The sequence below is a fragment of the Amphibalanus amphitrite genome, unplaced genomic scaffold, assembly GCF_019059575.1.
Source record: "Amphibalanus amphitrite isolate SeventyFive unplaced genomic scaffold, NRLGWU_Aamphi_draft 000016F_arrow, whole genome shotgun sequence".
Classification (NCBI taxonomy): domain Eukaryota; kingdom Metazoa; phylum Arthropoda; class Thecostraca; order Balanomorpha; family Balanidae; genus Amphibalanus; species Amphibalanus amphitrite.
This window is the reverse complement of record NW_024881512.1, coordinates 1,507,402-1,525,190: the sequence shown is the minus strand read 5'-3', so window position 1 is coordinate 1,525,190 and position 17,789 is coordinate 1,507,402. Positions and strand designations below refer to the sequence as shown.

The 17,789-nt window shown below is 52.3% G+C and overlaps 2 protein-coding genes across 5 annotated transcripts in view; both read left to right on the top strand.

Annotated features, from left to right (window-relative positions):
- LOC122386583 (USP6 N-terminal-like protein) overlaps window positions 1-2,678 on the top strand; it is a 29,328-nt gene extending 26,650 nt beyond the window's left edge. For both annotated transcript variants that reach the window (XM_043375892.1, XM_043375902.1), the window contains exon 9: window positions 622-2,678. In XM_043375892.1, coding sequence (XP_043231827.1) covers window positions 622-1,454 — 833 coding nt within the window. In that variant the 3' untranslated portion in view covers window positions 1,455-2,678. The remainder of the gene's footprint in view (window positions 1-621) is intronic.
- Window positions 2,679-17,029: 14,351 nt separating this feature from the next.
- LOC122386569 (transient receptor potential-gamma protein-like) overlaps window positions 17,030-17,789 on the top strand; it is a 96,640-nt gene continuing 95,880 nt past the window's right edge. For all 3 annotated transcript variants that reach the window (XM_043375880.1, XM_043375861.1, XM_043375870.1), the window contains exon 1: window positions 17,030-17,159. The gene's annotated coding sequence lies outside the window, so the exon portion shown is untranslated. The remainder of the gene's footprint in view (window positions 17,160-17,789) is intronic.

The window sequence follows — 17,789 nt, the reverse complement described above, 5'->3', positions numbered from 1 at the left end:
TACCGGAGACCGTACTGTGCTGTGGGGCGGCGTCTGCTGTGACGCGGGGCGCACCCGCAGCGTGTCCGCCCGTCCACCGGGCTTACCTGTCTGTCACCGGGCCCAGCGTTCGGCTTCTGCGGGCGGTGGTATTGTGGCATGCTTCGGTGATGGTGGCAGCTGCTGTGAGCTTTTGGTCTGCTGTTTGCTGGTTTAGTCGTCTGGCTTCCAAGTGGAGAGGTGTGTCGTTTTCAGGTTCCGTGACGGTCCCAGCGCTGTGTCGTCAGTGTCCGTGGCCTTTTCAGGGCTTACACCGCCCTCTCCCACCGGGCGCCGGCTCTTGTGATCGTACACCGTGGCTTACTCAGTCAGTGGCGGAGAGGGCTTTGTTCACTTGGTATTGCTCACGTAGGGCCCATCTCGTAGGTCACATCACCTACGCTTACCTGGATACAGCTTAACTGTTCATTGTTCAAACTTATTATCAGACCATCGCTTTTTTCTCGGTTTTGAAGGTAATGAAAATGTCTGGTTTCCATTGCAGCGCGCTCATTTCAGACGTTTCTTAGCAGCCTCTTTCGATCTTTTCCAAGCTTGCTTCCACTGCCGTGTACTAATACCTGCGTTTGTTCTCTGTTTCAGCCTCCGGCAATTCGCATGACGCTAGTATAGACGACTTCTCGTCGCTGCCGCCGCTGGGCTCACGCACCTCTCTGGCGGCCACCTCGGCCTCGGCGGCCGACATCAGCACGTGCTCGCTGCGCTCGCTGCCCGGCTCGTCTCCGGCGGCCGGCCGCCGCCCGGCCCACCTCAGCCTGACGGGGCTGGCCGGCGACTCGGCCGAGCCGGGCGCGCCGCAGGCCCGCTCGGAGCCCACCACGCCGCGCCACGCGGCCGCCTCGCCCGACAAGGTGTCCATCTTCGTGCCGTACACGCCCAACGGCAGCCTGGCGTCGGCGCGCAGCGGCCCCGAGCGGCGCACGCCGCGGGACGGCTCGGCCGAGCGGCGGGCTCTGTCGGCCGACCGGGCGGTGGGCCCGGCCGCCGGCGCCGTCCAGGTGTCGCCGCCCACCTCCTGGCCGGACGAGGCGGGCTCGGCCGGCTCGCCGACCACGCCTGTGTCGCACTGGCCGGCCGACTCGCCGCCCGGCTGGCACTCGGTGCCGTCGCCGGCGTCTCAGCGCGGCTCCGTGTCGCCGTCCTCGCCCGTCTCGCCGTGGTCCGTGTCGCGGGGCTCCTCCCTGGCCCGCTCGTCCACCCAGTCGCCGCCGGCGCCGGCCGAGAACGGCGTGCCGCGTCGGCCCGACGACGAGCCGCTGGTGACCATATCGACGCCCGAGGCGGGCCACGTGACGCGCGTGTCGATCCGCACGGCGCGGGTGATGCCGCGAGTGACGCTGGCGGAGATGGACGAGGTGGGCCTGTTCCGACCGGTGCCCTTTGTGCTGGAGAGCCCCGAGACGGACCTCAAGTGACGGACCGCCGCTGTGATAGGGGCCGGTAGACGCCCCGGCGGCCGCCACGCGCAGTGTCAGTGCGGTGAGCGGCCGGTAGGTGGCAGGCGGCGCCACCAGACTGCACGTCCCATGTCAAAGTGTCATAGTACAAAGTGTGATGAGCGTCTGTGGAGGAGAGGATCGTGTCCCGTTACCTTGATCTGCCTTGGGTGGTGTCCGGCCCGTGTAGTGTCGGGCCGTCCGGTCCGGTTGGGTGTTCTGCGGTCAGTTCCGTGCGTTAGGGCGTGTATACCGAGGGCTGGCCGAGGGCGTCCTCTCGAGGCGCTCAGTCCGCTGCCTCAGACGGTAGTCAATATGCATTTCTGGTTCTTGTACAACCATCCCGTGTCCGTTCCATCACTCCGGTTCAGCATTCCTGAGAGTTTTGTACGTTGTCTTCTATAAGGCGGCGGCGCTGACCCCGGTGCCCTGTGGGCCACCGCTGCAGCATCGCTGTAACGACAGAGGGGAGATAGGATGAGGCATCGACAGATTTCTGCTAACTGCAGTTAGATTTGCTCGGCGATACGGTATTATTAAGTGTATTCGATGGATAGCCATTATCCAAACAAGCGTACTTTGGTCCGTTTCAGGATGCTTGAACTGTCAGGAAATGCTGAAGTCCAATTGCGAAGTTGTCACATTGTTCCTTTAACTTACGATTCCTCGGAGACGCTCTCTTGAACCCGTTGCTGCCCATTTACCCGTGCTGCAGAGGCCTGTTTTGTTAGTTCTGTTTCTGTCAGGACGACATACCATTGGGGATTGTCTAGCCGGAGCCGGTGTGGGTACTGGGTAGTAACTGAACTGATATCAGTCCGTGTGACGGCCTGAAGTGACCGGCGCCCTCCCGGATCTGTTGGGGCGACTGACGGGGCCCAGTCTGCCAGGACCGAGTCCCGTCACTCGCAGCGGGCGCTCCCCGCCGCCCGAGCCGGCGACTGCGGCGGTTCAGTGGCTGTCGAGGCGGCTAGTACTCATCGATATCATTCTGTATTTATTGTTACCCGCTTCGCCCTCAGTTACGCCCGCCCGTGCCCTGTATTCTCGGCTGTAGGCGGCGCTGCCCCGCTGCCGCCTTATTTTTGTATATCGGCATGGCTGGCCAGCTCGGCAGGGTGTGATTTGTTCGGGGTCGAGATATCTGCCCGACTTGTACCGTGTGTAGACGAAATGAAACGATAATACATGTATACTGATGTATGTGTGGGGTTGTGTGAGATCGGGACAGTCGAGATGACGGTATGACGAGACAGAGCTCCTGCCCGGTAAGTTCTCAACGATCGCTCCTCGGTGTGGCTTGGTGGATAGGATGTCAGTCCTTAACTCGGCAGAGAAGGGTTCGAGGCTGGATGGCTGAGTGACGTTAGGCTTGCACAGTACCTGTTTTGTTACACTTAGTTCTGTATGTAGCTTTGCAATAGGTGTTCGTGCTTGGACCAGGGGGGCATGGCTACGCCAGCCGCCATCTACCCGCGGTTCGCTAAACCTTAGGTTCACATTGACACAGGAGATACGGTTACAGGCAGTGAGGCCCGGTGCTGGGTGCGGGGTACCCTGCGTAACGGAACCGTGACAAAACGTCCCGGAAGGGTCCAATGGGCTAGGGCCCGATTAATAAGTCTCTGTAGGCTAGGGTCCGACTAGGTAGGGATCTGTTGGCTAGCTTACAGCTAGATGGGGTTCGAGTCCGGCCAGGCTGTTATTGGGAGATGAGTTCTAAGATAACGAGATGAGCTCGCATTCCCGGGGATCTGAATCAAATGTCCTGAGGCCTAAAATACCTGTGCGAGCTACTGGTCCCGCGTCCCCGATTGTTATTCAGATTAGGCATTCAGCTCAAGCTTCGCTGAGAGCCATTGCATTTATCTAGCCAGAACAAAGCCAGCTTGCAGTTCAAACTTCCGGTGCTCAAACTGGGGGCATTGTACTCATGTCAGACGACAATCTGCCGGAAAAGTAGCGATGCATGCTACAGCATTGCTGTAGTCTGGTAAAACACCTCCCGCTCGCCACCCAGCAGCGCAGCGCGGGGCCACCACCGCCGCGTCACCGATCATGCGCCGTGATTGATAATAGACCGTTCTGCATGGCCACGCGGCGAAAGCGGCGCTGAATGGCGCCACGTCGGCCGCAGCCGGCGCCGGAAGCACGCGTCGACAACTGCGACGCAGGAGCCATTCTGGCGCTTCACTCATGGCGCCGGCCGCGCCACAAAAAAGGGGAGAGCGGAGAGAAAGGCGGCGGCTGCCGCATTGTGTCGCCAGGACAGAGGGCGGTCCTGTGCAGTCCCCTACCCTCTCTGATTTCTGGCAGCTCCTTCACAAGTCGTAGTCCACAGTGGCTTGAACCGAGGTGTGAGGTCTTATTCACCTCGCCCAGCATCGGAGACTCAAATCTCCTTTTAGTTTTACTCGTCCCATAGCAGGGATGTTGTGCCGTCATGGACGCTCGCTACCATTGGGGACGATGGAGGATGGAGCGCCCCAGCGACGGACGCCCCACCCCAGTCCAGCATCCGTCGTCCCAGTCCGGCGGTGCCGTCCGCCGGTGGTTCCTCCGACTGGGGGGAGGGGGAGGGGGAGGGAGCCCGGCCCGCCGGCGCCCGGAGCTCACGCCCCACATCCGCCGGCGGCTGATCGGACTGACGCGGCGACCGCAGCCCGCCGCTGCCGCGCCGCGCCTCATCAGAGCCGCTAATTGACAATGACGTCACTCGTCATATGGCGCCGTCTGGGGTCACAGACAGCCTCATCTGAAGTCGTAGGCGAAATCATCCGGAGTCATCGGATGAGTCATCTGGAGTCATAGGAAGAGTCAGCTGGAGTCATACGAATCATAAGAAGGCGTATAGGTAGGAAGTCACGCGACATACATGTGGCTAATCCCTCGTAGATACACCGACATTAGCGTCGCCACGGGGGGGGGGGGGCAAGCGGGGCAGCTTGCCCCCCCCCCCCCCAACCTCGGACCGGGCACCCCCTGAGATCGATACAGATCCGATGAGATTTCGGAGTCGGGAAAAAAATGGGGTACCTTTCTGAGAATGCCTGTGAGGACAGACTCGGTTGGAGCGTGCAGTTCAAACCAGAGTCGGAGTAGGGGAGATCCGTGTAAGACGCCCAGGGTCGGTAAGAGGCCCCATCGCTTTTTTTACCAAACCAATAATGTTATTTATTTTTTAATGTTCTCGTAAAGCAGAAGCCCTCTTGAAACAACAACTCACGAAACCTGAGGTATCAGGTGCGTCGCAGCGACTTTTGGTAAGTCTATTTCTGTTTTTGCCCCTTTACTTGCTAGATATATGCATCTTTATCACCCTTACATATCTGAAAAAACAATGGCTATAAACTACAATCTTATCTCATCGAAATTGTCACATGTTAGCTTCAGAATAGACCCTGTTCTGGTGCGCTGCAAATGTCTCATAAACCATAAATATTGTGACGTTAAAACACTGCATTTTTTTAAGAGGCCCTCCCTTCGAGGATGATAAAACGCCCCCCGATAAAAAACGCCCCCGATGATAAAACGCCTGCACCTGCGGCAGGCGTGGCATTCTTTTTTTCAAGGAGTTTGTTTTTGTTTCTTTTTTCTGTTTCTTTTCTAAGAGGTGATAGGTACAATTTTCGTTGGTCATCAGCGTTTGGTTGTGCTAGTTTTCGCATTGTTCGAGCGCTTTGGAAGTGTTTTTGGTTTCGATAACACCGTATTTGCTTAGCTTTTCGAAATAAAAGGCCTTGCAGCTGTGTTCGCAAAGCGTCTTTTACAAGTCGACTTGACTTGTGAAACACCCGGGGGGGGGGGGGCGTCTTACCGTACCCATAGTGTAAGAGGCCCTTTTGCAACTTTTTCCAAAATGTTAAAGTTTACGTTTTTTGTACCCCCTAGATTCATTTTGAATGCAAATATGTATGGGAAAATGATGCATGCTCACAGCGCATGCACACGTTTGCTCTTAAATATTATCAGTTGTCTAAAAATAGCAACTGAGCTTAAGGGGGGGCCTCCTGCACCACTCTCCCCTAACAGTCGCCAAAATCTTCAAGATTCCGACTCTAGACTCGGAAATGTCAATGCTGTGATTCATTCCCTGTTCCCAGTTGCTTCTTTATTACATTTTATAGCTAATTTTCATAAGTTTTGGAGTGCTGACACATAATTTTCGTTCAAAGCGTGACACGAAATCTTCGGGGCCTTTCTCAACTCTCGTCAAATGTCTGCGACCAGCTCAAGTAGGGGAGAGTGGGGTAAGATGCCCAGGGTGGGAAAGACGCCCCACCCCCTCTAGCGGCGAAACAAAGAATCGAACCTGGAAATCAATGTTCTTAGCGTAAAGCGGAAGCCTGCCTTGTTAACTGCACAAACATTTGCGAGGCTCAGTTGGGCAACGGCTGGCTGGTGATTACATGTTTTTTATTTGCTGCTTTCAAAAAAATATTTTGGTGTCAAAACATTGTAAATATCAAAGAAGGTAGATAATTTTTGCGTCCCTTGCTATAGTCGTGATAAATTAACATGCGTGTACTGTGTCCCAAACAGTTTGTTTCAGGGTGTAGTCTTATGGCTAGCAAATTGTACTGATTTAATGTTACCTCGGTACCTTGGGGTAAGATGCCCCCTGTCCTGATGGGGAAAGACGCCCCCCCCTAAATCCGTAGGCTGTCCTTCAAGCAGCCCGTCAAATCATTTATTACATACCTGTGATGAGAGACAAAAGCCAATCTGGGACTATTGAGAGTCCAGTACGGTCGGGTGCTCCCCATGCCGGTCTCTCGGCCCACACAGCGACTTTTTGGGCGGCATCTGACTCTGAGAGCCCTTACGACGGCCTCTGTGGGCCACATTATTGGCTCCAGGGCCCCTCACGACATCCTTTGAGGGCTCCCACGTTGGCTCCACGGGCCGCGCTGGCATCTGAGGTCCCCACGATGGGCTCGAGGGCCCTCAAGCATCATGAAGACCTTTAAGGGCCCCACAGTGGTCTCCGAACGCCACCACAGAGGCTTGTTTGGCCGCGCTGGACTATGATGGCCCTAACGATGACCTCTGAAGCCCCTTACGACTACTTTTGAGGGCCCTTACGATGTCGTTTGGTGTCTACTGCAGGCCCGAAGGGACTACTGATTCGTTCAGGCGATTCACGTGCCCATTTATGTCACTTATAGTGCAGGGGGCATCTTACCCAACGCCAGGGGGCGTCTTTCCCACCCTGTGGGGTAAGATGCCCCCTTTCACTTCTTCAGGAAAATGCTTAATAGCAAAAAATGTTATCATATTTCAGCCACGAAAGTGTGATATTTTTGGAGAAAAATGATGTCGGCTTCCGTTGAAACTACAAGTTTTTGCTTTCCGATCGTCATTTTCGAATAATATATGACATAGTAAAACCCTGGGCATCTTTCCCCACTCTCCCCTACCGTTGAAGTGCCGCAGGGCTCATGAGCTTACTTTTCACACAGGCTCCTAAGGAGCTCCACTGAGCTCTAAGAAGCTTTCAGAGGGCCTAAACCGGCCTCTTGAGAGTCCCTTTGTTGTCCATGTTCTCTGAGGGTCCATACAGGGATCTTTGAGGACCTTACATTTTACATACACGTAGACCTCTGAAGGGCCACACGTGGCACACGAATCTTTGAGGATGCCTTCGAAGATTTCTGAGAACCTTAACTGGCCTCTGATAGTTCAGCCGAACTTTTGAGGCGACAGACTTTGCTAACCCCAAGCCGGCCTCTGAGGGGTCACAACTCACGTGTCCCTCTGAGGGCTTCAACACACGTTTCTTATATGTCCCTACGTAGGGTCCTTAGGAATTCGACACAGACCCCGATGGTTCACACTGTTATCCGAGGGCTCCAGGCTCACCCTGGGCCTAGTCTCTCTTGCCCGCCGCCCACATTGGCTTCTGAGGGCCCCACCTTGGGCTCGGAAAGCCCTAAAGCACCACACACACGTAAATATCTGGGGTGACCCACGCCGATCTCCAGGATCCTAAGCAGGCTTCTGAGAGTCCACACTGACCCTGAGTGGCCTGAAATGGCCTGGAAGTCCCAAGACTATCGCTACGGGATCCCTTGCAGCTATATATCCTTTACAGGCATTTCAGGCCGTTTACAGGCATTTCAAGAAATGCGTTGTAAAATCGAGTAAAATGCATTTCATTGAAAATCATCGATGGGGAAATGTTCTTCAAACACATATTTTGCTAGTTGAGGTCACTGATACCAGGTCAGGTCACTGAGGTCAGGTCACTGGGGGGTCACGATATGAAAGTGTCGTGTGATACATGTTTTATGGTCCATTTTACATGACAAATGCGATTATGTGGGTCAGGCAGCCTTTGGGGCCAGCTTAGGTCACGTTTTGGTCAAGGTCAGGTCAAGGTCAGGTCAAGGTCAGGTCAAGGTCAGGTCAAATAAGGTCAAATTTCAAAGTTGATATTTTTGCATAAAATGGGTATCGAATCGATGCAGCTCGTCACGGGGAGTTCAATGGTGGTCTTTGTTTTGCCGTACGAGGTCTAGAATCGCTAAAAATTGAGTTCAAAAATTTGACGTCATCATTTTTGAACAGTTTTTTTTCGCTATAACTTGGCAAAAACGAGATATCGATCTGAAATTTGGTATGTATATAGAAGAGCGCAGGGACTATCACATATGTTCCGGTTTTTTCGAAATTCGGAAAAATTTTGGATTCTTTTTAGTTTTTCTAAAAAAATCAATTTTTTGAAATTTTTTGGGTCCAAAACCCAAAATTTTGAAAATCCGAGATAGCAGTTTTGTAGCGCCGCTTTTTGTCTATTAGACCATATAAAGAACTTTGAAATTGCTTGATAACTGTAGATTTGGTGAGCGTTTCAAGATTGCATGTTTTTTGCTCATTTTTGCTCGAACATGACCTCAGTTTGACCTCAATAACTCCTGACCTAAGGTGACCTAAGACTTGAAATTTGGTGTGAAGGTGTCAAATTGATGCCCGGATAGGTACTGAAAATTTGGCGGCGCTGCGCGCCGCCGTTTTCTTGCTATTCAGGAAAAACCACAGGGGGGCCAAAATGGCCCCCCGAACGGGGCGAGGGCTAGGACACACGTATCTTACACACTCGCATATATACGACCGTGCACCACCTCCAATATGTCACTATTGCCCCACACATCCAAGATACATAATACAACACTTCATACTCCACTGCCCACGCCTACAGCACCACAGAAGACACATTATAAGACACATTACCACACATGGCCTCAGTTTGGATTTGCCAACTATCCTTGGCGACCATCATCCAGAGCTTCATGATTTGCTTTTTATCTTTCTCCAGGAGGCACGTCTTATTAACAGCATATAGAAACCACCTCACTGAGACAAAAGGAACCCCGAGCACGGGCATGAGTGGGCGCCGTGGGGACGATAGTAACGCGGCGCCCAGTTCCTTACTCGTACAACCTAAATCCCGGTCGTTTATTTACATTCTCCTTTTGATTGCATCGTGTGCTCGCGCTCTAGCCATTGATGTTTCTTGCACTGTGTAACTGGCATGTGTAACTGGCGGCCCCCTATTGCGCTCTCCGACCCGCTAAGGCGGAGTCGTTGAGAGCCAACGCCGACTGGCAGCCAAGGTGTTTACGCCTGTGGTCGCCGGGCGCCCCTCCCCAGCACGGGGCCGTCATTATCCCTTCCCTTTTACCTCCTACACATTAGATTAAACAACTGTAGGGGTTTTTTTCCCCACGCTCTTTGGCTTCAGCGCGGGGTTTTCCCCTTTGCAATAGGCGTCAGGTTTTTTGTTATTTAGGACTTTTTCCCTGACCAATACACCCCACACCAGTACACTGACACCTTACACAAGTGTATGAATATGTGATGTAAATAAATGTTACCGTTTCTTCATCTGTGTTTTGTTCCGGCTTTTTCGGCACTTCGGCAAAAGTAAGTTCCCCCATTAAATTTGCTCACACACACTAACCTTCCAGGCGGTGGGGGGGGCATTTTTTTGCCCCCCCCCCCCTTTAGTTTTTTCGATATATCTCGAGAACCGCTGCGCCGATCGTCACCAAACTTTCGGTACCCTCCCGGGAGTAGCTAGCGCACATGGTGACCAAAAATTTTTCAAAAAGCTATGATAGGTTGGCCGCTAATGACGTCAGAGTGACGTCATTTTTGCCATTTTCGACCACAAAAAAAGGTTTCGCGGGAAGAGCTGTCAGGCCTACAGCTTTAGAGATATAGAAAAATGTTTCAGACATAAAAGGTGTAGAATTGAAAGGGCTACAAAACTGCTATTTCGGTTTTTCGAATTTTTTGGATTTTGACCCCCAAAAATCAAAAAATAGATTTTTTTGAATATAATAGCCGAAAAATCCAAAAAGTTTTTTGAATTTCGAAAAAACCGGAATATATGTGACAGCCACTACCGCCTTCTACCTACATACCAAATTTGAGATCGATACCTCTTTTTTTTGGCCAAGTTATAGCGAAAAAACTGTTCAAAATTGATGACGTCAAATTTTCAAACTCAATTTTTAGCAATTCTAGACCTCGTAGCGCAAAACAAAGACCACCATTAGACTCCCCGTGACGAGCTGCATCGAATCGATACCCATTTTATGCAAAAATATCAACTTTGAAATTTGACCTATTTTGACCTGACCTTGACCTGACCTCCACCAGAAAGTGACATAAACCGTACCTGATGGTCTTATAACCAACACCATTGAGTTGGAAATGAAAAACTGGCCATAAAACATGCATCGCATAACCTTAGTAAAGTTGGGCTCATGTGGTGACCCTTGGTGACCTGACCTGTGACCTGACCTGGTATGACCAGTGACCTCTAATAGCAACATATGTACTAGACAACTGACGCCTTATCGCTGATTTTCGACAAAATGCGTTTTACTCGGTGTTATAGCGCTTTCCCTAGAAGCCCCATGAACGGTGAAACATTTTATCTTTGACCTGACCTGTGACGTCATCGGTGACCCCGAGGTCAATGAAATTTGGTTTCCCTCGACAAATTTGACAGGGCTATCGAACGCCGTTTGAATTTTCCGGATCCGTCCAGTAGTTTCGGAGATACGGGGGGGGGGCAAAGTGCCCCCCCCCCCCCCACCGCGCGGAAGGTGGCTGGTAGGCCCACCGCCTGCCGGGCTAAGGATAGGCTCCCACGTTGCTATTGCTTCCGGGTTCACATAAACCGGCTTAACGTAAAACTTTGTTCCTGGCCAAAATTGCCAGATGTAATGACCCCCGGCTCCAGACTGGCTTTAGGCTGGCGGAGCAAAAAAAAAGTAAGTCCTCGCGGCGCTCGTTCCTATACCGGCCGCTAGATGCCACTGGTGGCGGACGCCTGGCGGCATGCTGTGCCGCAGTGCACGGCTCGCCGGCACTGCACTGGCGCAAGGCGCCTGGGCCAGTGCCAACTTATTTACCTATCAGCCATGTCTCAGAGACTGAAGTTGAAGTCCGGACTAGCATACTTTTTTATATCGGAGGCCTACAACAATTTATTGTGATGCAGCCGGACGATGTGTAACTCGCCGCTTTATTTATATTTCATTTTTAATATCACCAGTCAGACATAGATAACGTTATCGAACTTCGACCATTTAACCCTAGAACGCCTAGGGGGGGGGTTGTATCAACCCCCCCCCCCCCTGAGGTTTTTTCGAAGTGCACGCTAAACGGCTTGTCGTAGCGGGCTGAAATTTTCAATACCCTCTGGGGCAGCCTTTGCGCATCTTTTGCCGAAAAAAATTGATCGGGTCATGTCAGGTCACGGAGTTATGACGTCATAAGAGGTACAGCCTCCGGCCGACAGTTACCAAACGTGTGCGCCGAATCCCTAGGTTTTCTGCCGGTGATACCCACATTGTTTGATGGATCATGATGAAACTTCCCATGCATGTTGGGGCAAGCATTGGCTATCGTGTGGTGCAAGAAAATTGACCGAGTCAGGTCAGGTCACGGAGCTATGACGTCACAATAGGAACAGCGTCCGGTACTATTTTTGAAAAGCGCCCGAACCACTATTTTGCTAATTCTTGTCACCTCAATGGAAATATGCAGCAATATTAGCTTCTATAGGGAGCAAATGGACCTCCCAAATCCAAAAATACAATCAGATTTCAAAAATTTAAATTTTGATTTTTCGAATTTCTGCCGCCGACTGTGACCTTGCCGACTTCCGGCGCTCCCAACGCGCCATTTTTACAGCTAGGGAAACGAAATACATACCAAACGATAGAGAATTGATCAAGGAACACGATAGTGAAGGTTTCAAGTCGATATCTCCCACCGTTTTGCCGCAATCGCCGCGGAAAGTTGAAAAAGTTTGATTTTTTCGGAAAATTTGACCTTTGACCGGTCATAAGTAGGTCAAATGTTGACCTAGGACCAAAAAATATACCACCAATCGCGAGATTTCGTTGAGAGCAATCCGTTGGTTTTTTCCGCTAAGCTCTACGAGCTTCCGTTTCGAAACGCCAGGGGGGGTCGTAACAACCCCCCCCCCCTGGTCGTTCGTGTTATGAGAAATGGCCTGGTCGTGCGAGGGTTAACTGAAAAGAAGCGTCTAACAGCCGGGGGTTATTTATGTAATGGTATGTTCCTGTGGCCCAGCTTTACGGGTCGAACCGAACCCGTCTAGACAGCAGCTTTAGGCAAACATGTTTTGATCGTCTCCAGGGCCTGTATGAGCAAGAAACTAATCCTAAATGGAACTATTCCTAACAACGTTTGAATGGGTATAGATTTTGTCCTCACACTGGGGTCTTCAAGAATCCTGACAGTTCCAATTGAAGGCATAAAAATGCCTATATCTTATGACCAGAGATGTACTGAACACATTAATTCCATTATTTTTGTTTCTGTGCTGAAAGGAATGGTGAGGGACTTGCCTCCAATGAGTCATCTATCAAAGTTCGAACAGAGCGCATTTTTTACCTACCAAAATAAGTTGTCACGGCAGCCGGCAGCTGGTCGTTGAAATGCTGACAGATGCGATAGCGATCTAGGGAACGACGGTAAAGAACTCAGCCTGACTCGCAACTGGATGCACTACCATCTCTGGCACTAGAGCACAACCGCCCTTGGAAAGGAAGCGCTCTTTGTGTTAGAGATCGATGACTTTGCTAATGAAACAGCATGACCACTCGCCTGTCGGGAAAGGACAAATGATCCTCACGCAAATGGACAATGCTATTTCTGATCTTAGAGCTAACAATAATGCTATTTCTATTTTAGAACTAGCAATACCTATACTCATATAGTGTCCTTCAATTTTAGTCGACAGCCCTCTGATTGTCTAGAAACCGATGCACATCAGAGCATCTGACGCTTTGTGAATGAACAATAACCACATAATTATTCGTTTCAAGGAAGTTTCTCAATCAGTGATGAGTGATGTTCATCTCACGTGCCACATATCCACTGATACGTCCAACGAAGCCATTAGCCAAGACGGCAAACGTGTGAAGATTTCACGTGTAAGACTACTCGTGCACAACAGGAGTCACAGATGAAAGGCGCACCTATACTTTAGGCTATCATTATTCATTGACTCAAATATCGCAATCATCCCAGAGTGACATCTCATACAGACTTTGCCCGCAGTAGAATAGGCCACCTAGCAGTGGCACCCAGCTCGCTATCTGGGAGTCGGATTATTGGCCGGAGGCTGATCGGACGTTTGAGCGCGTGTGCGGCACATTTTGGTTGTCATTCGCCGAGATTAATGGTCCTCCGTGCAGCTCGCTGCCGACTGCAAATAGCCGGTGCTGAGCGGCTTGGACACGCCGCCTGGCGCCGGTATCGGGCCGGCCGGCACAATGTGCGAAACTGTAGATAACGCTGCCCTATGGTGCGTTGCCCGCGCCCGCGCGGCACAGCGTCCCTGCGGCCGCCGGAACGTATTCAGATGCTATTGATTACGTCCGGCTGGCAGGGCGGCTTCCACGCCCGATTTCACAGTGCCCAAACTGTTGGCAGTTCTCGATTAATTCAACGCATGCAAATTGATTCTGAGTAGTTTCCCATATGTCCGTAATGGGCAGCTTAATATCAGCGATTGATGGCGGCCATGTAAATTGGTCGAAAAAGAAAAACTGTTGGTTGAACTCGCTCCAAATAATAACTGCCAAGAAACACCTCAGGAGACACCAATAAGTTTTATGATAATGCTCTTTTCTTTTCAAACTATATCAGTTCTTTCTCTCTACATACATCCTTTCTTCTCTCATCCATAATTCTATTTCCTCTCTCTCTCTCTCTCTCTCTCTCTCTCTCTCTCTCTCTCTCTCTCTCTCTCTCTCTCTCTCTCTCTCTCTCTCTCTCTCTCTCTCTCTCTCTCTCTCTCTCTCTCTCTCTCTCTCCCCCCCAAATCCTCTATTTCTATCAACCCTCTCTCCCTCCTCTATCTACCCCCACCCCCTCTCTCCCGCTCTTCCTCTCGCTGCCTCTTGTGCGGCCGCCTCCGGTCCCGTCATACCGACCGGAACGGCGCCCACTCCGTCTTGGCCGGCCGTGACATGGTAACCCGACGCCCGTCGACCCCCCCCCCCCCCCCCCCCGCCGCCCTCCCCCGCCCGGCCCGCTCTCCAGGACCGGCCCCCAGGGCGAGGCGAATCATGGCAGTCGCTCTGACGGATGCGAGCCGCCGGAAAGCCGAAGGCTGGTCGTTTTTTGTTCGGGACTGGCGACAAGCGGAATCAATCAGGGAGCAGTGCTCTTCGCCGTGTGTGGTTAGCCGGGGTGGGCGGAGCAGGCGGACGAGATCAGAGACGGGGCAGAGCGAGTACCGACGAACGGCGGCGCTGGAGGTCACAGGGAGAGGGAGAGGGAGGGAGAGAGAGGGGGAGGGGCACCCGGACCGGAGCGGGACTCAGGAGTCGGACAGGAGGCGGACGGGACAGGTAGTCGAGCGGCCGCGACTCACGGAGGTCGCAGACAGGGAAGGCTCGCACAGGCTCGGACGCAGACCACTGAAACGGGTGCGGTTAAGCCTAAGTCCCGTGGTGCCAGCCGTAGGTCTTAGGTCACCTTAGGAGCCGACGCACAAAACAGATCATGCTAACTATGCCATCGGCAGCCCAGCACGGTAATGTTGGAGCCAGCTGGGGCAGCGGGTCATGAAGATACCATTTTTATCTCGTGTGCCTGTTTAGTGTTTACGTCAATCGCTGGTGAATTTGGCTGGTCGCCAGAATATATCCTACATCACTGAGAATTGCCCCCGGTTCAGGCCGCGTCCCGCTCAGAAATCGTCTCCTGTTTTTGCGCTTTACGAGCGGGCCGGCTCCCAGCTGCTGGGCGGCGGCCATCCCGTGGAGATTCATGGGTTTCATGGCGACCGGAGTCGTTACGGCGGCGATGAGGAACAAATGACCGCATAAACACCACTTTAGGGCGGGATTAGCCCACGTTCTGCGTCTGTGAGGCCGCGATATCGAATATTGCAAACGGGACGGCAAAAGTTAATGATGTGCGCATATATTTCTGAAGAATTCCTTACTTGTTTCCGTTCTAAGAAAACATTTTTTTCTGAGATCGTTACGATTGACTTTATAAGTAAACAATAGCGAATGAAGAAAGCAAATAAACAAACACAAAAAGAAAATAAACAAAAAAGGTCCCATGTTCACCGGTCCAAAACAGCTCCAGCACATATCACAGTTTTTTTTTTCGTTGCACATCGCTGCGCCGTTTCATTTGAATTGCTCAGCTCGGCACTGCTGCTTTGCGCCGATGCCGAGTAACTCCCGTGGCCGCCGCAGTCGGCAGCGTGCGTGACACGGGTGGCGGCGTCCATTTATTACCGGGGACCCGGGCGGAGGCCAGTCGTGTCGCCGGCTCTTATTCACCCGGCGACCCATCAGTCCTCCGCCAGCCAAAGAATGGGCCGCGCTGGAAAACGCTGAAAGACGGGCAGCGTAGGAGGAGGAGGAGGAGGAGGAGGAGGAGGAGGAGGAGGAGGAGGAGGAGGAGGAGGAGGAGGAGGAGGAGGAGGAGGAGGAGGAGGAGGAGGAGGAGGAGGACGAGGAGGAGGAGGAGGAGGAGGAGGAGGACGAGGAGGAGGAGGAGGAGGAGGAGGAGGAGTCATACTTACTCCATCTTCGTCTTATCACTGTAAACCACCATCACCTCCGAGGTGGTCCTCCGTCACCCCATCAAACCAACCCCTAGGGGTAGGTACCCCAGGATTAGCCCCGCTCTAACCTGTCCTCACTGGCAGATACTGGAGGTCCCGACTCTAACTGACGCCGGCCGGTCGAGGTCCTCCCACCCGCAGATAGCGCGGTCGGTTGACTGCTCGTGCCGACAGTACGTCTCAGAGAGAGCCGGCGACTAGATCAACCCTCACCTCCACCTGTGGAATCAGCAGTCAACGAGTTACAACTCAGCCTCGGAAGGCGGAGCCCACAGCAGCCGGGCGGCAGAGCAAACTGGTCCGACTGACCGCGCGCACTGCAGGCCGCCCTGGCCCTCTCGGACGACTGATCCACCCGGCGATGACTTGAATTACGACCGCAGTCACCCAGTCTTCATATGGGCACTAAATGACCGGCAGAGACGGTTAGGTCACCCTGACGCGTCTCTAAAAATGCCGATCGTTAGTACTTACAGCTCCCAGCCTACTGGCCAGGCATGCATCGGTCATATCCTTTCCTGACATGTGCGAAGATGGGGGAAACATCCGATCGAGGGGGAGCTCGTTTTGAGGGCACGTCCAAACAACTGATCATCCTTTCTGACCGCAACAGAGGAGAGCGAGAAAGAGAGATAAAAAAGAGATGGGAGAGGGCAGCAAATAAATATTTGCAGAGAGTAAGGGTGGGGAGCAGGGCTGCGTAGACCGAATAATGAAATCAAAGATAGAAATTGAGATTAATGGAGGGCGAAGAGGAATAGTAGGGTGTGTGACAGAGCTGAGTGGGGCGGACGAAGGGTGACGGACGGGTGCAGCCGGACGGAAACCCCCGACATGGAGGAGGAAAGGTCAGGAACGGGTGATGAATAGCCGAGAACCAGCCGCAATAACGCGGAGAGGTCGCTGGAAAGGCCATTTGATCTGAGGGGCGGAAACACGGGATACTAAGCAGAATAAAGTATAGCGAACAAATCGAACGCAACCAGGTAACGGGAAGCATAACTTTTAGCGATTATTTGGAATTTTTGGAGTGCCATCATATTTCACAAAAGTGTATGATAACATAAGCGAATAAACCGATTAACATTTTGCTCAAAATACACCATTAGTGCATGTTTTCTTATCGCCAAATACAAATTTTCACCATTAATTCCACTATAGACTGAATCACATTTACTGCGAAGTCCATCTGAGTCGCTGTAGGCACCGCCGGTCAGGGCGGCCGGCTGATCCGGCCCCGGGCCACGGCCGCGGCGGCGGTCCGGCTCGGTGTGTCAGTCCCGCGGTCCCGGGCCGCCGCCGCCGCTAATTGCAGCGCCGACGGACGGCGCGCTCCGACGTCGGCCGTCTCCGTCGGCAGAGCCGCGGCACCGACGCCGGGGGCGCGCGGGGCGCCGCGTCGCCGACCGTCGTCAGTCGATAGCGTGTGCGGCGCGCCGGCCGGGCTGCCGAGGGAGGCGCGAGCGAGCGAGCGGCCGCTGTGACCCGACCCGCGACCACCGGACGACATGACCTAGGCGGCGCACCGGTGACCTCCGCTGGTGAGTACCCATCGGTGTGAAGACAGCACAGCAGTGTTGCACAGATAAAATTTGTTGTCTATTTTTAACTACCTACAGCTTACAAATGCTTCCTCAAATACACTTCTTTGTAGGTATGCACTATGCAGTCATGTACAACCTTCTGATGCCAGTGCTTCAAGCTGATAAGATATGCGTCAAAAAATTTAATGCTACATTTTCTTTATTCTACATCTCGACATTTCTATTATAGGAAAGCTTAAGAATGGGACAGTAAATACAATGACAATGCATCAGATGACTTATTCATTCAGACATTTCAAAACACCCTAGTAATTTGCCTTGTACGTATGTGTGCTAAGGCAGGTCAGAAAAGAAATGTTAAGATAGTGAGAGAGAGAGAGAGAGAGAGAGAGAGAGAGAGAGAGAGAGAGAGAGAGAGAGAGAGAGAGAGAGAGAGAGAGAGAGAGAGAAAAAAAAACTAAATGATGCAAGACGTAGGCTTATTATTTTCCGATTAAATATGCTTCCCATAGTCCCATTCAAACATGAACCTTGTTTCGAAATGCACTAACACGGTGCCACGCAAGATCCGGATGCTACCTCATATATTTACATTTTGTGAGCCTTTTCGTGTATTTATGTAGGAAG